At 43.3% G+C, this 15656-nt stretch overlaps 1 protein-coding gene across 50 annotated transcripts in view; it reads right to left on the bottom strand.

The window, feature by feature from the left end:
• TJP1 (tight junction protein 1) overlaps positions 1-15656 on the bottom strand; it is a 338414-nt gene that overhangs the window by 17215 nt on the left and 305543 nt on the right. For all 50 annotated transcript variants that reach the window (XR_014070282.1, XR_014070281.1, XR_014070283.1 and 47 more), the window contains 10 exons: positions 15373-15512; positions 14344-14449; positions 11457-11607; positions 9328-9436; positions 6607-6826; positions 6194-6378; positions 6000-6095; positions 3513-3595; positions 2588-2798; positions 2183-2283 (listed from right to left, as the gene is read on the bottom strand). Coding sequence is in view for 47 of the 50 variants with exons in the window: in XM_081546603.1 (XP_081402729.1) it covers positions 2183-2283; positions 2588-2798; positions 3513-3595; positions 6000-6095; positions 6194-6378; positions 6607-6826; positions 9328-9436; positions 11457-11607; positions 14344-14449; positions 15373-15512 (1402 nt within the window). In the remaining 3 variants the exon portion in view is untranslated. The remainder of the gene's footprint in view (positions 1-2182; positions 2284-2587; positions 2799-3512; positions 3596-5999; positions 6096-6193; positions 6379-6606; positions 6827-9327; positions 9437-11456; positions 11608-14343; positions 14450-15372; positions 15513-15656) is intronic.

The raw sequence follows: 15656 nt of genomic DNA, 5'->3' as shown, positions 1-15656 counted from the left end.
GGAACCCAGAATTCTACCAGCACAGACTGACCGACAGACAAGGCCTGAGCCACCTGAAGGGCACTTCCTCCAGTCTTGATCCTGGCTCTGCGGGAGCCTGATCCTGAATGCCTCCTCCAGGTGGGAAAAACCAGCTGTCCCTGACCAGCGGTTTGGAAAGCCACGGATGATGGGCGGAGTCTCTCCCACTGCAAAACCTGCCTGCTTTCTCCACTCTAATCTCCACTTGCAGAGCCCGCAAGACTACAACCCAGGGGCCAGTTGGGGCAGTACTTACGGCCCTAGGGACGAGCAACTCATAACTCTGATCTGCTGCAGGGTATGAAATGCAGAAGGAGCAAGAACCAAGTGCTTGGAGCCAGAGATGACATATGCCTCCTGTTAAGAAAGCCCCAGGATGACTTTTCTTGGTTCAGTAGGGAACATACAAGACCATCAGAACTGCAGAGAGGAACTCTTCCTGGAAACCAGGTGGAAGTCATTAACTCAGGGGAGTTCAGGGTGGAAATGAGAATCTATTTAAGAATCTCTTAACTAAATAGAATCTCTTAGTTTAAGAATCTATTTGGAAAAAATAGAGTGGAAGGGGGGGGATAAGTCAAACTTGATTTAAATTGTAACACCTTTTCTGATTTACAAAATGCATCAACCTATTATTCTAATAGTAAATGACTTATGAGACCTATTAATATAGGTCATTTTAATTAATTTTTTAAAATTTTCCTCACACACAAAAATAGTTGCGGAAGTTAGGCCTTCATTTTAAAATCCAAGCAAAGGAAGCACACAGTAATATCAGAGAAATCACAGAAAACTAAGATTTGTGGAATAAAAAAACCTCTCAGGTAGGCAAGTATATTTTGTGCATTTATAAACTAATAGCACTTCAAAAATCACCAATGAAAGCTAACAGTCTAGCTGACGAAGGCTGCTAGCGGAATTGTGTTGTCCTGGACAGTTAGTATGGAGTGGAGGTGATCATACTCACCCAAGGCCACAGAGTAAGTTAGTAAGTATGTCGTGGGAAGTGCTGCAGTGAGTTGTTCCACCTCTATCTATCAAAGTTCCCGGCTGACACGGCAGTGGTCAGGGGGGTCTCATGATCGCATGTGAGTGGTACTGACACGTGACTATGGGTGGGAGCAGCCACCACCACCTCCAGATGTCAGCGTTAGGACATCTCTTCTCGCAGAGGTGGTGTCTTCCGGGTGGGAAGCAGGGGTCCTGAGCATGCAGCATGCACTGCACTGGCCTCAAGGGCCACAGCCAGGCAGGGGAAGGGGGAGCATGCAGGGGAAAACACAGCAGAAACAAGCTGAGGAGGAAATACAGAAACAAAATAGAAGAGACATTCTCAACTTTCCCTAGCAGTGGAAACACACTAACAATGTATTCATCTGAAGGCAAAAGACATTTATAACAAAAGCTTCTTTAACTGTGTATTCTGAGAAAAGCATTAACACCCAACAAAATCGACATCCTGTACCATTAAGAACTGCTAGAAGCCCAGACAGGCCAACAGCAAAAGACAGTGCATGCTACTGTACAGAACACCAGAATGCAAAGCCAAAAGTCTGGGCTGCGTAACCTGACTTTTCCAGTGTGTCTCAGGGATGTTAGTTAACAGGTACTGATGCAGAAATCCCTCAGGTAGGGACTCAGGGCCATGCTTGCAGCAAGCAGCAGAGCCAAGTCCCTCACTGCAGCCCCTCCGACCCCCACCCACCACGCTGCCGTGTGTCCATGCTGCCCCAGAGCCGGGTCTGAGGACAGTGGGCCCTGCCCATTCCCTGCCTTTTCCTCCATACAAGTCCTGGATCTCACATGCAGAGGACAACACTTTGTGGGCCCTTATCGAGACCACTCAGCCCCTTATTTCCAGAGGAGGAAGGAAGCCAGGTTCACACTCATTCTCGGTCAGGTGGGTGGAGTTGGAGCTCAGCCCTGCTCTTCCACATCAACAATTCTGAGACAGAGAACACCACCGGATGGTAGCTCAGTGGGCAGGAAACCTCCGAATCCTTTACTACAAAACAAATTCCATAACCCCACATGCAAACTGTGAAGACCTAGACACTAAAGCCCCCAATTCCTCCAATACGTTGATCCAAGTAGAAAACAGTGTCTCAAAGGCTTCTCTTACATGAGTTATCAAATGGGTTAACAATAGGAAACTTCTTACCTTTCCCTCAGAAACCCATACCAACTGGTTCTGTTGTTGTTGAATTGCTTCTTTCAATGCACCATACCAGCCATCATTCATTGAATTTAAGTTAATTGTAGCTGAAAACAGACAACAACATTTTCTCTGGTTAGAACACTGCCACCAAATAAGAATTCACTCAACACTGCTTAGAGCTCAGCCTCCTCCACTGAGTTCTCTGACAGATGATATCTGAGGACACACCCCTGGAAATGTCTGTTTTGGCACCAAACCATTTCTTTCCATCAACAGCAGCCATTAACACAAGAGCAAGCAAAACAGGCAAAGGTTATATGTGTTTTAATATTTAAACAACACAACATTTTTGCCCACATATTATTGCATAGAAACTGTAAGATGAAAGAAGGCCTTTAATGTACTCACTTGTAAAAAGATGGTGATTATTTTTACGAAGTTTATGAGACCGCTCATATAACTTCCTGGCACTTTTCCGAGATTCTGGACATAACCTCATCCGCATTGTTTTCACACCCTGCTTAGAGTCCGGGTTAAGGAATACCACGATTGGATACCACTGGGCATAGTTCAGACGGTCTACTGCATTGGGCGTTACATCTAGTAAGGCATGTTTGTCCTAAAGACAGAAGGAGAAAGCAGACACAGACACAAACACAGGTAACTGAGAACCATCACCTTTAGAAGTCCGACCCAAGACTATGTTCCAGCAGGAACAGATGTTAACTCCAAACTGTCTCAGGAGCATGTCAGGAAAAGGTGTATTCTCAAGTTAATGCTATATACTTTCTAGCGCAATATAAGACAAAGTCTTAACGAGCTCACTTTTTTTTTTTTTGCTTACTCACAATGTTTAATTTATAAATTGAGTTGCACAAAGATATGTAAAACCACATATAGCAGGAAATACATTAAATTTAGAAAGATTATTCTTTCCCATTTTATTTTACACCAACTCTCCTGGCAGTTCACTTTTAAGACAGCCCCAATACTTGTGAGCAGAGAGTGAAAATAAGTGTAACATTGTAATGGTTCTGACATAACCCTGTGACTAACACACATTCCTATCATCTGAGCACCAAAGGGCGACCTGAACTGTCCCACTGTGACAGCCGCAGTCTGCCCACATGAGGACACTGGATCCCTTTCTGTGGTGATGACAGCTCATCACCAGCAAGTACTACTTACCGTCCCTGACACCAACTGTTACAATGTCTGGCTTAATTTTCTCATGGTAAGCCAGTAACAACTTGAGAAAAACTACCTCCTACTTTCAATTTAGCCAGACGCATCCCACAGCTTATAATGAAGAGGTCAACCTTCAGGAACGTACCTGATCTATTATCTGCTTTATCGTGTGGAGGCGAATAATGCCGGAGCTACGCTGGTCGGTTCCTGCATCCCGAGGTTCACTTTCTAGTCAGGAAGTCAGGAGAGAAACAAACCATCAGATTTCCACTGGTGAGACCAGGCCCTCGACTTCCGGGCACTAACAACACCGAGGGCTCCAACTGCTGGGTGTCAGCAGCAGCCCCGTGTCCCTCCTGGCCCACGGCGATACAGAACTGCGGCCACGTGTCCTCTTCAGGGCTGCTCCGGCTGAGAACACCCGGTGACATCAGTGCTTCGTCCCATCAGAAAGCAGGTGGGCGCTCACCCCAGGTGCACGATTCCAGGGGTGCCCCCATCCAGCAGCTGAACAACACTGGATGTAGTGTGCTCACAACATCAAACTAATGCTTCACAGTGAACAACCTTTTAATCAGGAAGCGGAACTTCACCATAAATTGTCTACTGGTCAAGAGAAATTGCCAAAATGGCAATTCTCTCAAGTGAAAATCAGCTTTTAAAAACTAATATTGATGAACTTGCTTCCATTAAAGTCAAGAAAGTAAAATTATAAATTATATGTTTGGTCCAAATATTTAAATTTAAAGTGATGTGAGTTTTTTAAGACGCATGTTTTCAAAAATGTTCCAGCTATTCTGAGGCAGAGATGTCGAAGTGCGGAGGTCAGGTTGAGGGACAAGGGGTACAAGGCCCTCCCAAGACAGAGGGCTAGATTCCAGTCCGCTGGACACAGGCAATGACGGCGAGAGCACCTGGGAGTTCTGGCTGGAGAAAACGCTACCAGTTTCTAAATTCAAATACTCTCATTCAATTCAAAGAGGGTACATAACTAAGCGATCTGAACCCCTTTTGTAAGACCCTGGTTGTAGAATAAACTCAATTAAATCCATTAATCAATGCTTAAGACAGAACTCTGTAGGTCTTCACACTTGTTCTTCCTAAATTTAAAAGACTTAGACCTGGTTACGGGTGGTATCTATAACCACCAACTTCTTTAGGCAAAGTGCTATCTATAAGCACAACCAAAAAAAGATCTCTTCTGAAAAGACTAACAAACTGAGTGGAGAATCAGAAGTGAACATTTTCTAAATTGCTCAAATTTTACTATCATTTGTCAGCATCTTCTGAGTTTCAGGACACACATGTCTTCATTCAGCTTCACCAGCAAGCAAATGAAAAGTAATGTATACAACACAAATACAAAAGCAACACCCTGCTCATGTAAACCAGCCCCTTGAGCTCACGGCACCAGGGGCAGTCAGAGGGCTACAGCAGCAGTGGGGAGTGCACTCGTCTCCAGGAATTCTAATGAACCCAGCACACACACACACACACACACACACACACACACACGCTCGCATAAAGCTACTGGAGTGTTTACACCCAGCAAACAAACTGCACAGATTTATGCACCCTCTGTATTAGTAAAATATTTGAAACAAACTATAAAAACAAAGGCTAACCAAACCACAAATTGATTATAGAACAGATAATAAAATGAAAATATGAGTTATCCACTAAGAAGGAAAGTGGAATATAAGCTTTTCTAAACAGTATAAAACTTCATAAAAGTATGAAGGGTGGGGAGGGTGGAAGAAAATACAACAGGGTAAAATTCAGGGTGATGAGCCATGTCAAAACTAATTTTCTAATTTTTCCAAATACAAAATGGTGTATTTCTAATTAGAAAAAATGTTTTTTAAATTTTTACATGTAAATTAAAGCAGGCCTAAGGGAAATGGCAACCCACTCCAATGTTCTTGCCTGGAGAATCCCAGGGACAGGGGAGCCTGGTGGGCTGCCGTCTATGGGGTCGCACAGAGTTGGACACGACTGAAGCAACTTAGCAGTAGCAGCAGCAAGGGGTCGTAACTAAGTCTGTGGATTTAAACTACTATGGTAGTTAAATTAAGGAAACAATGAAAGAGTCTGCAAGCAAAACCTGTAAGGCATTTAGAGCACGACTTCCTCAGTATCTACACGTAATATCTACACATAACACCAAAGCACTATAAATCTCTGCAGTGACTAACAGCATAACCATGCTTCTGTTACCTTTTGACATTGATATTTGAGTTCTCTATTTGCTTAATGACTGAAAAAGCTGGGCTGGAGCCAAAAAGAACTGGGTTCAGAGCCGAGTGTGTGACTTAACTGGTAGTCCTCATGACGCCCCAACTAGGGAGGTGGGCAGTGCACCCAGCTTGCCCAACTCCGGGTGAACATTCGGACAGCTGCTCTGGGATATTGTCAGGATTAAACATGACTGTGCGCTAAGGGAGAGGGACCTGGCAGAGTAAGGACACCATCACTCAGGTTTCCCTCCAATTAAACATGCGGGGTCAGCGGCAAATTTTCACTTACAAAAGCGTTACTTCTATTAGGTGAATGGGTCAGATCTACCTTTAGAGGAATAACTAGTAGAGAAACACCCTCAACCCCACTGAAAGTCTGAATCAAGACCACTTACTTGCGATCTGGTAAATATCTGGCTCCTCTCTTGCCAGCTTCTCCCTGGCAACATCAGCTATTGGTCCAAAGATGGTTACGGGCCTCAGGAATCCAGCTGAGAAGATTCAGATGGAAAAAAGCAATTTATGCTTTTTCTGTCTTAGGCAAACCGACATTAAAAGATATTAGGCTGGTTGGCAGGAAACAGACTACCTTCTCGAAGAACCACCCTCTCATACGCTGGGAACTTGGTCTGGACTGGCTGGGCCGAGAGGTCTTCTCGGCTCTTGCGCAGGTTTCTCTTGGAGCTGCGCAGGCCTCGGAACCTCCAGAAGTCGGCGCGGTCTCCCCCCGCTGTCTTGGGAAGTGTGTACTGCACGCTGGCTAACTGCTCAGCTCTACACAAGAGAACACAGAACAAAATGCACAAAGACTTGTGGTGGAACACAATGTCAAAACCCTGAACAGAAATTCAAATGGAATGTAAACCTTAATGCTTAAATTAAAATAAAGGAGTTGATAAATCTAGGTCAGTCTTAGACATGGTGAGTACAGTGAAGACTCCCCGTGGGGCTGAAATCTCTTCCTCATTCCCTAACCTGCAAGACGCAGGGGAGGGCTCATACCTGTTCTTGTTTGGGATGATGCCGCGTTCCACCTCCTTATGGTTTTTGCCAATCCGAATGGCAAGCCAGGAGCCCAGCTTCCCATTGTACAAAGTGTCCACAACACGGAACACCTCTCCTTTGTTAAAACTGAGTCCATAGGGAGATTCCTTCTCATATTCAAAATGGGTTCTAATATAGAAAGAATCACCCACATCGGATTCTACAATGCGACGATAAACTAAATGGAAACAAAATATAATCAATAGTGGAGAAAGAAATTAATATGAATAGAATACATTAGGTGAAGATTCTATTGATAACGTTAACAATGACAAAACCAACCGCATCCAACTAACAGTTCAGTTCAGTCACTCAGTTGTGTCCGACTCTTTGCAACCCCATGAATCGCAGCATGCCAGGCCTCCCTGTCCATCACCAACTCCCGGAGTCCACCCAAACCCATGTCCATTGAGTTGGTGATGCCATCCAACCATCTCATCCTCTGTCGTCCCCTTCTCCTCCTGCCCTCAATCTTTCCCAGCATCAGGGTCTTTTCCAATAAGTCAGCTCTTCGCATCAGGTGGCCACAGTATTGGAGTTTCAGCTTCAGCATCAGTCCTTCCAATGAATACTCCGGATTGATTTCCTTTAGGATGGATTGATTGGATCTCCTTGCAGTTCCAAGGGACTCTCAAGAGTCTTCGCCAGCACCACAGTTCAAAAGCATCAATTCTTCGGCACTCAGCTTTCTTTATAGTCCAACTCTCACATCCATACATGACCACTGGAAAAACCAGCCTTGACTAGATGGACCTTTGTTGACAAAGTAATGTCTCGGCTTTTCAATATGCTGTCTAGGTTGGTCATAACCTTCCTTCCAAGGAGTAAGCGTCTTTTAATTTCATGGCTGCAGTCACCATCTGCAGTGATTTTGGAGCCCAGAAAAATAAAGTCAGCCACTGTTTCCACTGTTTCTCCATCTATTTGCCATGAGGTGATGGGACCAGATGCCATGATCTTAGTTTTCTGAACGTTGAGCTTTAAGCCAAGTTTTTCACTCTCCTCTTTCACTTTCATCAAGAGGCTCTTTAGTTCTCCTTCACTTTCTGCCATAAGGGTGGCGTCATCTGCATATCTGAGGTTATTGATATTCCTCCCGGCAATCTTGATTCCAGCTTGTGCTTCCTCCAGCCCAGCGTTTCTCATGATGTACTCTGCATATAAGTTAAATAAGCAGGGTGACAATATACAGCCTTGACGTACTCCTTTTCCTATTTGGAACCAGTCTGTTGTTCCATGTCCAGTTCTAACTGTTGCTTCCTGACCTGCATACAGGTTTCTTAAGAGGCAGGTCAGATGGTCTGGTATTCCCATCTCTTTCAGAATTTTCCACAGTTTATTGTGATCCACACAGTCAAAGGCTTTGGCATAGTCAATAAAGCAGAAATAGATGTTTTTCTGGAACTCTCTTGCTTTTTTGATGATCCAGCGGATATGACAATTTGATCTCTGGTTCCTCTGCCTTTTCTAAAACCAGCTTGAACACCTGGAAGTTCACGGTTCACATATTGCTGAAGCCTGTCTTGGAGAATTTTGAGCAATACTTTACTAGTGTGTGAGCTGAGTGCAATTGTGCGGTAGTTTGAGCATTCTTTGGCATTGCCTTTCTTTGGGATTGGAATGAAAACTGACCTTTAGCTCATTTCTAAATATTCTGTCTCATGGGCATCACCGTGACCTGGTGACATGGTGACTCTTGGCACGCCCCCCTCCTGGATGAGGAAACTGCTGCAGACACCCGTCAAGCAACTTGTCCAGAGCCACACGTTTCCTGCTTCAGTCACCTAACAGTCTAGCCTCAGCCCTGCACAGATGCTCCCGCTCTCTGAACTATGGCTCTCAAATGAGGGCAACCCCATACCCGTCGGGTTAGAGGGCTGGCATGCATGGAGACGTTTCTGATAGCACCAATCATGTGCTGAAAGAAGGTATGTGCACTACAGACACCTAGTGAGCAGAGGGAGGACTTCAAACAGCCTGAAGTGTTAATACACAGGACAGCCTGCACAACATTACTTGGTTCAAAACATCAACAGTGCCAAACTTGAGAGACCTTGTCTGTTCTAAATGAAAAGTGCATTTTCTTAATCACAGAAAATTAGGCATTCTCTTGAAATTAATGCCAACAAACATCAGAGCATACTGCTTAGAAACATCAATACAAAATTCAGAAGCTGCCCATGTACAGTTCTGTGTGGAAGAGTATACAATTTTCCCACAGATGGCACTCTTACTTAAACAGAAGGCCAGAGACTCTGGCTGGTCCCATTATTGTGCTGTGCTAACACGAACAGTGTAAGATTGTTGATGTTGTTTAGTCACTAAATCGTGTCCGACTTTTTGTGACCACATGGACTGTAGACCACCAGGCTCCTCTGCCCATGGGATTCTCCAGGCAAGAATACTGGAGGGGGTTGCTATTTCCTCCTCCAGGCAATCTTCCCGACCCAGTGATCGAACCCGCATCTCCCGAATTGGCAGAATTCTTTACTACTGATCCACCAGGGAAGCCCCACGGTGTAAAGGCTGTGTGCCCCTAAATGACAAAATCCGTGGGGTTAACAAAGTCATTTATCACTCGGCTTTGAGTGATTTATTAAAAACATTAACATTAAAATTCCTTTCTAAGTAGTCCAGCATCTCCAGGTTTATTTTCTCGATTTCCTGAGAGTAACTCACCGTCTTTCTTCTTCTGAGCCAATATGGTCACTTCTTCTCCTTTTGGGAGATCAAGCAGGAAGAGGACGGCTTCTTCTCTTATGATATTTGTGAAGTCTACATTGTTTACCTGTTAAAATAACGTTTCACAAATTACTACTGGCCATATTTTAAGACGATAAAAACATTTAACTACACAGGAAACAAGTATTTCTAGAGTTTATCTACTCTAGAAATATCACATCTCCAAAAGTGAAAATATTTATTTTTGGAGAGAAGACCCTAGTTTGTAACAAGCAGAAACCAAAAAGTGAGTTAAAGTATAAATTCATTTAAACAGTGACAATGCCACCCAATATTAGAGATCATACACTGCAAGTTCCAACCAGTTCAGACCAAGAAAGCCAACTTCTAATTCCAATGATTATTGTAAAATCTCTTGATTTAAACTTTGAAATTAAAGTCCTGGCTGTACAACAGAGCCCTACTTCTTAGGACTCTCTGAGAAGCAATCAGAAGGAAACAGCGTGTGTGCTGTGCCACCTCAGTAAGAGCATGTGTACAGCACAGGCTCAGAGTCTGCCAGGTCAGTGCTCACTTGTATCAGATACCCCTGAGGACCTAACTTAAATGTCATCAGTGACTGTATGCAGGGTAACAGGGAGATTTCCTTCTATTCATCTTCTGGAAGTTTTCCACATTAAGAGAAAATGTTTTCAATAGGTACTACCTTAGTGATACAAAACAAAAATAAATTATTAGAAAATATTTTTAAATGACATATGATTACTTCAAACAGCATATGGAGTGGGTAAGAGAATAGGTCTACTTAATTATCAATGTTGTATCTGAGAAAACAGAAGCATTGTAAATACAAGGTCAAGTGGATATCAGCCAGGCAGAGCCAATGAATGCCCTGACCTTCTTCCATGCAAGTGTGAAGGGGAAGGAGGACAGAGCGGTCACAGGCAGCCACCACGGCTTGAGGGAGCTCACCCCACGCTCAAAGGGTGGTTTCCGACTGCGAGCTGCTGCCTCAAGTGACCAAACCCAACATGAAGACAGGGAAGCAAGAGGAAAGAGGGGGTTGCTGAACATGTGCCAGGTTTTAGGAAGAATGATTAAAGAAGTGTTGGGAAAAGAACTGAAACATTTATCGACTAGGAGGGCCAGAATCACAGTGTTATGGAATCCAAGGAAGAAAGTAATTACTTAAGAAAGTTAAAAACATAAGTAAGAAATACAGAAAAACGAGGGCTGAAGATGCCATCAGGTTGGTGGTGCCTCACGGAAATTCACCCTGGGCTGTGGTGAAGGTGGAAGGCAGGCCCCATGGCCTCATGACACAAACAGGCAGGGAAGGGCACCACCTTACCTGCAAGTTCAACAGCCAGAGGAGAAAGAGACAGCAGAAGGCAGATGAGGAACCAACGGGCAGGGAAAGAGAACTCAGAACAAAGCAGTCAGACTCTGGGGCAGGAGGAGAAGGAAGAAGAGAGCAGAGCAGAGGTGAGGTGGGAACTCCCACTTGAGAGCTGGTCCTCTGACTAGAATGGGATGTAGTATATCCAGCAGGAGGTGTGGATATTTTAAAAAGAGAGGAGATGAATAAAGATGGTACTATGTTACTAGATAACACTGCTTATGGAAAAGAAACAAAAACACAAAGAGCCCACCGGCACACTGCATCTAAGCTGGGCTTTCCTGGACTCTCATCCTTTTGGGTGTGAAGCTTCAGAGTGAGAGCGGCTTACACGTGTACTGGATGGACACCCGTCTTGGCACACCTGAGCCACAGCCCCACAGGCTGCGTATCTGATGCTGCCCTGCCGGCAGGCTGGGGCCCACAGCAGAGTCCAGCCAGCAGGAATGCTCAGCTGAACTGGAGATAACTGGGAGACATTGTGGGCTCCAAGACTTGGTTTTTCCACATTCTACAAATATGAGTGATTAAAATGAAACCAAAGCAGCATACTGTGCAGTCACACCTAACACAGACGCGAGCAGAGCAGAGGCAGGAAGGGGAGACCTGATGGAGTCCCACGTTCTTTAACACAGATGACAAGCTCATCATAACAGATCTGCTGTGTCTGATGCCTTGCTCTAGAGACCTAAGTATCTGAAACCATGTGAGCTGATCATGGACATACCCTGAGGATCTGGTCGCCCTCTTCCAAGCCTTCTTTGGCAGCAGGGCTGTCTTCAAGAACACCAGCTACAAATATGCCAACATCGTTTCCACCAGCTAGCCGCAGACCCACACTATCTCCTTTCCTGAATTTTACTAACTTCATGCTGGGCCTGTTAAAACAAGTATTTCATTTGAACCAGTTAAGAGAAGCTTAAACAGTTACAGCAGACTGCTATAATGAAAACCATATTTAGAATAAAACAAAGGACTATCACATCTGAAATTTCCCCCACATCACTAATTTACTTAATAAAATTTAGCATCAGAACTCCAAATCAGATTTAATAGCACTTTCTTTTAATTTCTAATTAACAAAAATAAGTTCTGAAATATCCAAATGTAATATGTTAGTACTGTTTTACATAATAATTGTAAAATTACTTCATGAAAACATGTTTTCCCAACTCTGACTCTTGGATATACACATTAACAATAGCTAAAAACTCTTCCATTTTTCCCATCCCAGTTCATACCATATCATCTCTACTGAATAACTGAGAAGTCCTATTGTACAAAGGTAGAAATTGAAGTGTAAACTGACAAATTTCCCTAATACCAGGAGTCAAAATCAAGCTCTAAGCACTGTGCCCGACAGACAGTGATTTTCAAACTCCACAGCCAGGGGCTCTTGCAGTAGCTCACACAGATTACTTGTTCTGAGGCCCCTTTGAACTTTAAACCAAAAAGCTCACCATCCAGCCTTTCTGGATGAGCCCATGTTAATCTCTGGCCCCTTCATGCTGGAAAGAATGGAGAAGAACTAATGAAGACACATTAATTCCTCTACTATCAGCACAGGGTCAAAACTCTTGACACTCCTGAAACAAATACTAAGAATGTCACAGAAGAATGGCTACTAGTAACTACACATTACCCTTTTTGGTAATTAATAACAAATTACATACATAATTACAAATTACCCTTCTAGGTTTCCATAGCTATCCCACATTTGGAGACAAGAAGACACAAGTCTTTTACACCTATCTGGACATGAAATGTAGAAAAGTTCTTTTAAAGTAACAGTGAGCAAATAAGTAGAAGTTAGTAGTAACTAAAAAACACAACTCAACCAATGGATGAATGAGTTGAGGGGACAGAGACAGATACCTACTTCTTTAAACCAACTAAAGACCACCTTGGCTTTTAGGACTTATAAGGTAGTCCCACTAGACCTGGTTTCTTCACATGAGCTAACCATGAACTGGGCAGAAGCCTGAGAACATGTAGATCAGACAAGGTCACTTACTGCCGGGGCTGGTGGCACCGGAGGTCCCCTGAATCTATGGATCATGGACGATGAGCCCCTTGCTCATGGTGGAATCTACTTTTCCACCTGCATCAAGAGCCTCCTCTCCCAAAGTCAACTATCCAGAGAGCTCTTTTAAGCACTCCCTTTAAGTCTTTAAGATTCCAGGGCCCTAAATCCTCTCCTAACACTGACCAACCTAGAGTGCCTCAAAAGGTAACAACAGTGGACTGCAGTCGGCTTCCTTCAGGAAGACCTGGCTTTTAAAAACCACCATTTGAGAACAGCTCCAGGCTCCATCTCAGGGTCATGTGACCGAGATGGGATACTTTATTCTTGGCCGTCTGTTGTGTTGACTGCACACAGCAGCAGAAGCCTCTGCCTCAAACATCCACAGAGTGTGAGTGAACGACCCCAAATACAAACCCTGCCCACTCCTCAGTTCTCTCCATACCTGTCCTTCAGGGCTCCTTCTGGCAAACAAGTCTCTGGAATCTAACAAAGTTTTGGTAAACCTTATAGAGTCAGGAAAGTGCTCAGGCAGGTCTTAAGAGAGGAAAAACAAGAAGATAATTCCTTTCCGATTTATAAAATTTTGAATTATCAGTTACCTAATGTGTAATTTTAAACTTGTGACACTCCCACCTATTTCAGGAGCTGTTTCTACCATGCTGGGTCTTAGGGTAACAACCCACTTTCCTTCAGCACAGAGAAGAGATGAGAGCAGGGGTCTAGATCTAACCTACTTTAGGAGATTTGGTAATTTTCTATTATTGACATCCTGTCACCTCTCTTTTACCACAGAGGCATCAAAAAACTAGATGATCATGACTGTTTGAAATCTGGATATAAAATCTACATCTCAGTCTCAGTATATAAGATACAAAGTAAAGAAATGTTTGGAAATCAAACACTGACTTCTGAGGTGCTGACTGATCTAGAGCAGGTTCTCAGGGTGATCCTGCCTTTGGGAATATCTGGCAGCATCTGCAGGTGTTTTTCGTTGGCACAACCAGGGTGTGTGTGTGTGCACGTGCACACTACTGACCACCGCTGGCTAGGGATGCTGCTCAGCACCCACAATGTATAGGACACTCACATGATAAACAGTTATCTGGCCTCAGTCAAGGTGCTGAGATGGAGAAACACTGATTTTTTTTTTAAAGCTAGGGATTGAGGATGCCTGTGAAAATTCTCATGTTTAACCAGAAAGTTCTTCTTCTTTTTGGTCACACTACATAGCATGTGTGATCTTTGCTGACCAGGGATTAAACTCATGCTCCCTGAGTTGGGAGTGTAGATTCTTAACCACTGGACCACTACTGAAGTCAAGAAAACAATTTTCTAATTTCTGATCCAAAAACTAGGTAGAAATTAGTGGTGAAAAAGAAGTAAACATCCACAAAAGTATGTTTTCCTCTAATCTCTGATTCTATCATATAAATAATTTAAAAACTAAACAAATAAAAGTCTAATCAGAGCATTATGCAGCACACACTATGTATAAAAGCGTTTGTAATACAGGTCACAATTGAACACTCACTCTAAACCATGCTCAGTAACAGGCAGAGAAGACAACACAAGTTTAAAGCCACATTACCGAAGAATGCCATCTTCATGAGTTGAATTGGGCAGGACGCCATCAGATGGACTGACAGGTAAATCCACATCTGGCTGTCCTACCTGGGCATACACAGGCTTTGGTTCTGAAAGAAGAGAAAATCTAAATTGTGCAGGAAACACTGTACAAAATGGAATAACAGTACAAGCAACCACTGCATAACCAAACAATAAAGTCTGCAAAATACAGTGAAAATGGAAGTTCAGAGAACCTGATCAGGGACATATATGCGTCTATCAGGGTACATCTTAGAGTCACATATTCTGATATCTTTATAACACATATGCACATCACATAGTCACCTGTGCTTTCCATAGCTCCAGCTGTTAAAGTCTGAATAAAATCTACTTTTTAGGGAAGAATAACAGAAGAAGAATGTATGAAGAGAGAATCCCTACATTTCTCTCCTGGGACTGTCACTTTCTTAACTATTGTAAAATTTATTTTTAAATATCTACATTCCTGTGACTAAGCAAGCAGAGGAGAAAGAGGTTTTGGGAGAAGGACCTGAGGGACAATAGAATCGGAACCTCTAAGCCTTTCAAGCAACCCTGCAGGATTTCAGAACCCTGTAGGTTGTCACGTGTGGTCTCGTATCCAGCTCAGCATGGTACACTCCATGTAGAGTTTCTGAAAACACTGTCCACTGGCAAGATAACTTTTAAAAGTGTCTGAAGTCAATCTAATGTTTCCCTTTAATGAGCAGTGTTGAAAAACAACCTCACTCACTGTGAACAGCTGTGAACCACGAATAATCACTACGTAGAAAATTTGAAAAACATTCAAGAATGCCTACTCATCTACAGTGACCTCCTATCCACATAGAAAATGCTGGAAATACAGAAAAATTCCATGGGTAGTTACCTACATGGGTAGTAGGTAACAGCAATAGTAGCAGTAGTAATAACTGCATCTTTGTATCTCCTGTAAATATAATTCTGGAAATTGTGAAACAGTTTAGTCTGACTGAATGTTTTCTGCACTTTGTATTTCATAGGTGAGGCTTACCTGGAAGATTGGGTGCTTGTTTCTCATTTCGCTCAACTACAACTTCTTCCACTGTTTTAGGCGTGTGATCATCTGCATGCTTTACTGGAGTCGAGACAGCCCCGGGTTTAGAAATTCTCTCTTCTTCTCTGCTCCGGAGACTGTACATCAGTAAAACAGAAAGTTATGAGCACACCATGAAAATCATTTGTAAAGAGTACAAGAACAGCCAAGACAATGTTGAGAAAGGATGACAAAGGACTTGCTCTAAAAGATATCAAAATACTGTAAAAAACTTAGTAATT

This window comes from Giraffa tippelskirchi, chromosome 12 (genome assembly GCF_054371585.1).
Source record: "Giraffa tippelskirchi isolate mGirTip1 chromosome 12, T2T-mGirTip1v1.2.pri, whole genome shotgun sequence".
In the NCBI taxonomy this organism is placed as follows: domain Eukaryota; kingdom Metazoa; phylum Chordata; class Mammalia; order Artiodactyla; family Giraffidae; genus Giraffa; species Giraffa tippelskirchi.
This window is presented reverse-complemented; position numbering and strand designations above follow the sequence as displayed.